We start from the raw sequence: 7,252 nt of genomic DNA, 5'->3' as shown, positions 1-7,252 counted from the left end.
GAGTCTCTAGAACCTTCTCACCTCCTACAATCAGACCTTCATGAGTATGTTTTGGGCCATGCTTTCTCCATCAAATTGCATCTGCTTTCTGACTGCAACTGTTCCTTATATTTTCTGGTCAATTAACATAGCCTTTTCTTGTTTTCCAATACTATTATGAGTTTTCAAAGTATTTTTCTGCCATTTCTATGATTTTATGGTGACAAAAAAAGGCTGAAACATGTGTTTAGCATGCTATCTTGATCCAGTCTCTTCTCACCATTTTCTATGTGCAGGAAATGAGGTTCAGAGAAGCTAAGTAACTTTCAGGTTCACACAAGTTAGGAAGTATGGCAGAACTAACATGTACCATGATGATAACGAATATCGCCTGGGATTGGCGTGATAATGAGGGTAGCACAGAAGGGGAATACATCTTTATTTTATATATTCCTCTAGAGTCATCCCTAACTTCAAACTATCAGGTCTATCTGGATTTTCAGTCCAAGAAGAATTAAACATGGCTCTCACAGGTATAACAAGTGATACAGATGGGAAGCAGGGGACTACTGGGTAGAAGAGGGCAGTTCCCAGGCAAAGTCCCCACCCTCTAGCCTGGAAACCGCAGCCCTAAATAAGAATGGTTATCCCTGTTTTCCTTTTTTTTTTTTTTTTTTTTTTCAGTGTGGCATAGGAACTATTTAATCATTAAAGTAATTTCCAGTATGGGGCCTCCTTGCCTGCTGCCCCAGGAAGGGTGGGCCAGGGCTTGGACACCAAACAGATGCTTAAAGGACCTCCCCTACCCCAGGACAGCAGCAGAGCCAGGGCTTGGGCGCAGCTGTTTATTTCAGGAGACAGCAGGGGACGGGCTTAGTCTTTCTTGGCAGCAGCTTTCCGCATGGCAGCCAGGACGTTGCTCAGCTCCTCCCGCTTCCTCTTGGCCCGGATGTGTGTCCCCACCCTTTTCTTGATGAACTTGAGGGCCCGTTTGTCCTTGGAGACCTTCAGCAACTCCATGGCACGCCGCTCGTATGGGGCAAAGCTACACACCTCCCGGATCATGTCCCGCACGAACTTGGTGTGTTTGGTCAGACGCCCGCGGCGGCGGCTGTGCCTGGGCTTGCTCACGTTCTTGGTTACCTTGTGGCCCTTGTTGAGGCCCACGGCCATAGGATACCGAAGAGCCATGGCTGCTCCTCTACAATGGCGACTGTGGCGGACATCCCTGTTTTCTTGACCAAATGTTGCCTTTTCCAAAACCACCCTGGTCCACCACCCCCGACTACCCCAATCCCCGTATCTTGTATTCATAAAAACCCCAAACTCCACTGGCAGAAGAGCACAGTGGTATGGCAGAGAAGGAGAAAAAAGAAGAAGCAACTGAGTGATGGAGACTATGAATAGGCATGTAAACACATCTCAGATGGCACTTGGAGAGGAGCCCTGCTGCAGACAGTGGGGCTTCAGGGAAAAATCATCTTCTTCCTGCATCATCCCCCTCCCAGCTCCTCTTTGCTGAAAGCCACCCCCATCACTCAATAAAACCTCCTAATTCACCATCCTTAAGTCTGTGTGACCTGATTCTTCCTGGACATTCAGACAAGGACCCGGGTATCAAGAGGGCAGGGTGTACAAGGCTGTCACTCTGACTCTCCACTGAGCTGGTTAACCCTTAGCCATCAGCAGATGGCGAACATTAAAAGAGCATTGTTTGTGGCACATGCCCTCTGGGGCTCCAGAGGGCGTGGGCAACCACTAGATGCTGCCATAGGCTGGTAAGGGGTTCATTCCTGCTGGCACCTAAAGGCACTCGCCCCAGCTCCTGCACCTGCTCACCTATGTGCTCCCCCTCCCACAAGGGGTTTGAGCTCAGTGGCTGAGCAAAATGAGCCATCCCCCGGCTTCCCCATCACAAATCTCACGAGAGGGTCAGGGAACTGTCCCATCTCACAAGGAGGTTCAATAGTTCCAATATTTCTTTTATAGAATATTCAGTCTACTTCATTAAAAATAGTTCCTCTTACAGGGATTATTCAAGTCTAAAGACCAGCTTTGCACATGTCAGCATTGCACGCTATATTATGAGGCAGCAGAGTATAGAAAGATCACTGGCTTTGGAATTAAACAGGCTCATTCTTTACCAGTTGTCTGACCTTGGATTTTGTAAAATGGGGACTTTAATTGCAATTCTTCATGGTTAGAAGCAACACATGATAAGCAGTCCTAAATTAGTAGTTGCTGTGAGTATTAATAGGATAGTCTCTTGCTAAAACAATATAATACATATATATTTAGTTTAAGTAAGATTTATGATCACCTTAAATTTTGTTTTGGAACTTTTATCAAAAGATTATTTTGATTTCTGTACTTTTCCCATCAAACCTCAGCTTCAGTTAACCTTGCCCTGTGATCTATGCTCTGTTTCTGCTATCCTCAAAGCTTATATCTCTTGGCCCTTGGAGGCTGAGAATTCTCTCCATGTAAGCTAGATAACAACAGCAGGTTTTCCCAAATTAATCCATAAACTTGAGTTAATTGTTGCTGATTCTAAGGAAAGAAGAAGAAATCTTTTACCCAAACAAAACATACCATAAACAAGGTTTGCCTACATTCCATACAACGATGCATTACAAAGACCTGAATACATGAAGCTGCTAAAGAAAGGGAAGCTATGGAGAATGTTTTCATGAGAAGAAATGGCAAAACTTATGGGGGATATTGAGAATGTAAGTCCTTGAACTGAGACTGATTGGAAAAAAAAATTATGAAAAGATTGTCTGCCTGAATAATAGAGTAACTAGCGACCTTGAACACAGAATGAGTGTAGAATAGGAGAGAAACAATGAAGTCTTTTTAGAACAGAGAATAATACTCATAAGAGGCAATTTTTAAATGAAAGATAGAATGCTCTATAATAGAAATACTGGAGGTCTGAACTAACTTGTAATTCATAGAGAGGGGAACACCAGTGGCCTTGCTTAGAAGCCCACAGCTAAGAGAAGGAAGAGCAGCTTGAAATAAAATTATTAATTTCCTTGGAATGAAGCCAGTATGACATCTCTTGTAAGGCTTGGCCAGATTCTTACAGGATCACTTTGAACAATGAAATCTAATGAATATTCAAAAACAAAAGCCAAGGCACATCTGGTTACACCAACAAGATGTAGAGTTGTTTGCTTTTTGAAACAAAAACACCCTGTTTTCCTGCCTTTTGTACACTTTGTAATATTTACCCTAAAGAAAAAAGAAGTTTTTATCAAATTGCAGGCAAAAACAATTGATCATGAAATATTATAGGGCTTTGGTGGTAAAAAGATAACCATTAAGTGATATGAGGGGGAGAAATGATGATTTTGTAGACCTCTCTTCAAATGTAGTTTGGAAAGCTACAGTGGCCTTTATTATTTCTGTCTACCCAGGATCCCTCCCCTCCCTTGAGGTACTGTGTGCCTCTTCTGAGTATCCCCACCTTTGGGGAACTGCTCCGGCCCCTCTTCACAGGTTCCAGTGAAATTGCCAAGCAAAAGACTCCATTCCGTGGCTTCCCATCTGCCTCTCTTTTCTGAGTTGGAGGTAATTTGTTGTAATCATGTGGCAGAGGGGCCAAAGGAGCTTTCTCAGACCTCTTTTATAAGGGTATTAATTCCGTTCATGAGGGGTCCACCCTCACAACCTAATTACCTTTCAAAGACCCACCCCCTATCACCATTGAGCCCAGGAGCCAGAGCTAACAGTCTTTTCTCCTGACCTCAAAATTTTTAACAAAGCTTCTCTTCCTTAACTAATTGCAAATCAGAAAATCTTTAAATCTACCTGACTCAGAATCCCCTACTTCAAGATATCCTGCCTTTGTGTAACCTCCAAAAACTAATTTGCAGCCTCCATGTATTGATTTAGGATTTTGCTTGTAACTTCTGCCTTCCTGAAATTTATCCGTACCTTTAAAAACTCTTACCTTCAAGCAATCTGGGAGGTCAAAACTTAAGCATTAGATGCCTGATCCTTCTAGCTTGATGCCCTGCAAAGAAGCACCTTGCTTTCTCCCACTGCAAACTTTGGTGTGGTTATCTGGCCTTACTAAGCATAGCGAGTGGACCCGAGTTTGGTTTGATAACACCCTCCGTACCCACTGGGGCAGTGGTCCTGCCCCCACAGATTTGGGCAGCCTCTCCCTAATGGCTTTGCTGGGAATAGCCAATCCAAGGCACTCGCAGGTTGGAGTTGTGTGCTTCTAGCTCTCCTGAGCTGGAATCACACACAGGTGGCTCTGCCATCTGGGGTCTCAGAGGTGACCCTGCCTCCATGGAGGCTCTCTGCCTGAGCCCCAGCTCCCTGGAACATCCTTTGGAATCTAGGTGGAGGCAGCCATGCCCCTGAAGCTTGGCTCGGTGCAGTACCAGGCAGAGTACTGCACTTCAGGCAGCCAAGAAGCATGGCAACCCAATGCAGTGAGGGAAGCCCATGCATGATGTAAGGTAGCACAGGCACCAGGGATCCCCTCTCTTGATATTGCTTCAGCCCTAGGCCCTGACATGCTGGGCCTATGATAGGAGGGGCAACCCCAGTGATCTCTGAAATGCCTTTGGGGACATTCTTTCATTGTCTTGGGCAATATGTTCTGACTTCTGTTTAGACAACTCATTAATCTCACCATTGTCTTGATAAATAGCACCTGGCTTCCACTGAAATGCCTGATGTATCAGTCACTTGTCCACACCCTCTGTTCTCTTCTTTTTTCTCATTTTTTCCAATACGGATAGGCTGAGAATTTTCACAATTATTAAGTTCTGCTTCCTTTTCATTAACAATTGTAGCTTCAAATCATTTTTCTCCTTTTGCATTTTATTATAGCAAGTCAAGAGAAACCACATCATACCTTCAACACTTTGCTTAGCAATTTCCTCAGCCAAATATCCAATTTCATTGCTCACAAGTTATACCTTCCTCAAAATAATCGAACACAAAACAATTTAGCCAAGTTCTTTGCCACTTTATTAAAAAAAAAAAAAGTAGCTTTTCCTCCACTGTCCAATATCATTTTCCTCATTTCTGTCTTTCACCTCACCAGAATGGCCTTTATCATCCATATTTTAATGACCATTCTGTTTATGACTACTTAGGTACTCTCTACTAAGACTCAGGCTTTCTCTATAGTTTGCCTCTTCTCCTTCTGAGCCCTCGCCATAATTTCGCTTAAAATCCATGCATGTCAATGCAGACTTATTCTAGAACACACTTTAAAAGTCCTGCAGCTTCTACGCATGACCCCGTTCTAAAGCTGCTTCCACATTTTAGGAATCTGTTACAACAGCACTCCCACTTTGCAGTACCAATTTTCTGTCCGTGTCCATTCAGGCTGCTATGACAAAATACCAGAAACTGAGTGGCGGCTTTACCTAATGAGTTTTTTAAAAAGGATCCTAGTGAATTGTGGTTTTTTTTAAGGCAACAAACCCATGCTTGAGAAAGGTGGAGGAAGATGGTGGAATAGACGCCTCCACCAAAGTCCCCCCAGCAAGGACACCAATTTACCAACTATCTATAGTGAAAAAAACACTTTTGCAACAACCAGATATTAGGTGAGCCCTCATAGTACCAGGTTTTAACTTCACACCAGTGAAATAGGCACTGAAGAGAAAGAAAAACAGTCCTGAATCCCTGATGTCACCCTTCTGCCACCCCCAGTAGGTCAGCATGGTGCAGAGACCATCCCTAGGTGGTGGTGGAGGGAGAACACAGCAATTGTGAAGCACTGAACTCATTGCTGTCCTGGTAAAGTGGAAAGGAATTCTGGACCAGACTCAGCTGATTCCTACCCATGGAGGGAGCATCCTAGTCAGAGGGGAATCACAGATCCCAGCTATCAGAACTGGAGTTCCTGCAACCCTAACAACTGACGGCTGCAGGACTCTGTGTCTCTAAGTAAACTTGAAAGGCAGTCTAAGCCATAAGGATTGCAACTCTTAGGTGAGTCCTAATGCCACAACAGGCCCAGAGTCAGTGCCTGGGGGAGGGAGGGGTGACATTTACCCCTTTCCCCATTCCCAGGCTGCACAGCTTGCAGCTCCAAAGGAAACCCCTTCTGTCCACTTGAGGAGAGGAGAGGGAAAAGTGGAGAAGACTTTGTCTTGCATCTTGGATACCAGCTCAGCCACAGCAGGATAGGATACTGGTGAGAGTTGTGAGGCTCCCCTTCCAGGCTCTAGCTCTCATATTATATTTCTAGACACACCCTGGGCCAGAAGAAAGGCCACTGCCTGGAAGGAAAGGACTCTGTCCTGAAAGCATTTATCTTCTGCTAACTGAAGAGCCCTTGGGCCCTGAATAACCAGCAGCAATACCCAGGTACTATGTCGAGGGACTTGGGTGAGCCTCTGAGACTTGCTGGCTTCAGGTAACAGCATGGCACAGAAGGGCAGACCACTAAGTGAGCTCTTAGGATCTCTGATTTCAGGACTTGACTCAGATAGTACTTCTGGACCTGTTGAGGGCTAGAAGGGAGCCCAATGCCCTGAAGGGTGCATCCAGGCAACATTTACCACAAGCTGACTTAATAGCCCTTGGGCCAAAAGGGAACATCAGCAATAATCTGGCAGTATTCCTCATGGCCTGAGGTGGCAGTGGTTATGGGGTGAGGCTCCTTTGACCTTGGGAAATGTAAGGAAGAGTGGAAGGAAGAACTGCACTTTGTGGTTTGAGTGCCAGCTCAGCTACAGTTACATAGAACACCAGATAGATTTCTAAGGTATTTGACTCTAGTCCCTGACTCCCAGACAGAACATCTAGACCCACATACAATGGAACTCCAATATATCTGGCAGGAAACTTTTCAGTGAAAACCTTACAGGCCAGGAGGGAGTGGCATGACATATTTAAAGTGCTGAAGGAAAAGGCTTTTACCCTAGAATAGTATATCTAGCAAAAATATCCTTCAAACATGAAGGATAAAGACTTTTCCAAACAAACCAAAGCTGAGGAATTTTATGAACACCAGACTTGTCCTGTAAGAAATGCTAAACAGCATACTTCAATCAGAAAGAAAAAGACATTAATGAGCAATAAGTAATCATCTAAAGGTACAAAAGTCACTGGTAAAAGTAAGTACACAGAAAAAAATACATGACACTGTAAGTATGGTGTATAAACTACTCTGCTCGCAAGTAGAAAGACTAAGTAATGAACCAATCAAAAATAATAACTATTGCAGCTTTTTCAGACATACTCAGTACAAAAAATATATAAATAGAAAAAACAAAAAAGTTAGAAAGTG

The 7,252-nt window shown here is 44.0% G+C and overlaps 1 protein-coding gene across 1 annotated transcript; it reads right to left on the bottom strand.

Moving 5' to 3' along the window:
• Positions 1-632: 632 nt before the first annotated feature.
• On the bottom strand, positions 633-1,225 carry LOC101050017 (large ribosomal subunit protein eL36). The gene has a single exon (XM_003930960.4). It carries the CDS (start codon positions 1,168-1,170, stop codon positions 853-855), a length of 318 nt encoding a protein of 105 aa, XP_003931009.2. The 5' UTR covers positions 1,171-1,225; the 3' UTR covers positions 633-852.
• Positions 1,226-7,252: the final 6,027 nt, after the last annotated feature.

Source organism: Saimiri boliviensis, chromosome 9 (genome assembly GCF_048565385.1).
Source record: "Saimiri boliviensis isolate mSaiBol1 chromosome 9, mSaiBol1.pri, whole genome shotgun sequence".
In the NCBI taxonomy this organism is placed as follows: Eukaryota; Metazoa; Chordata; class Mammalia; order Primates; family Cebidae; genus Saimiri; species Saimiri boliviensis.
Note: the sequence above shows the minus strand (reverse complement) of the source record. Positions and strands in the feature narration are given on the sequence as shown.

What these genes read in the sequence shown, in the direction of transcription:
- LOC101050017 (XM_003930960.4), bottom strand. Translation starts at nt 1,170, where the DNA reads ATGGCTCTTCGGTATCCTATGGCCGTGGGCCTCAACAAGGGCCACAAG.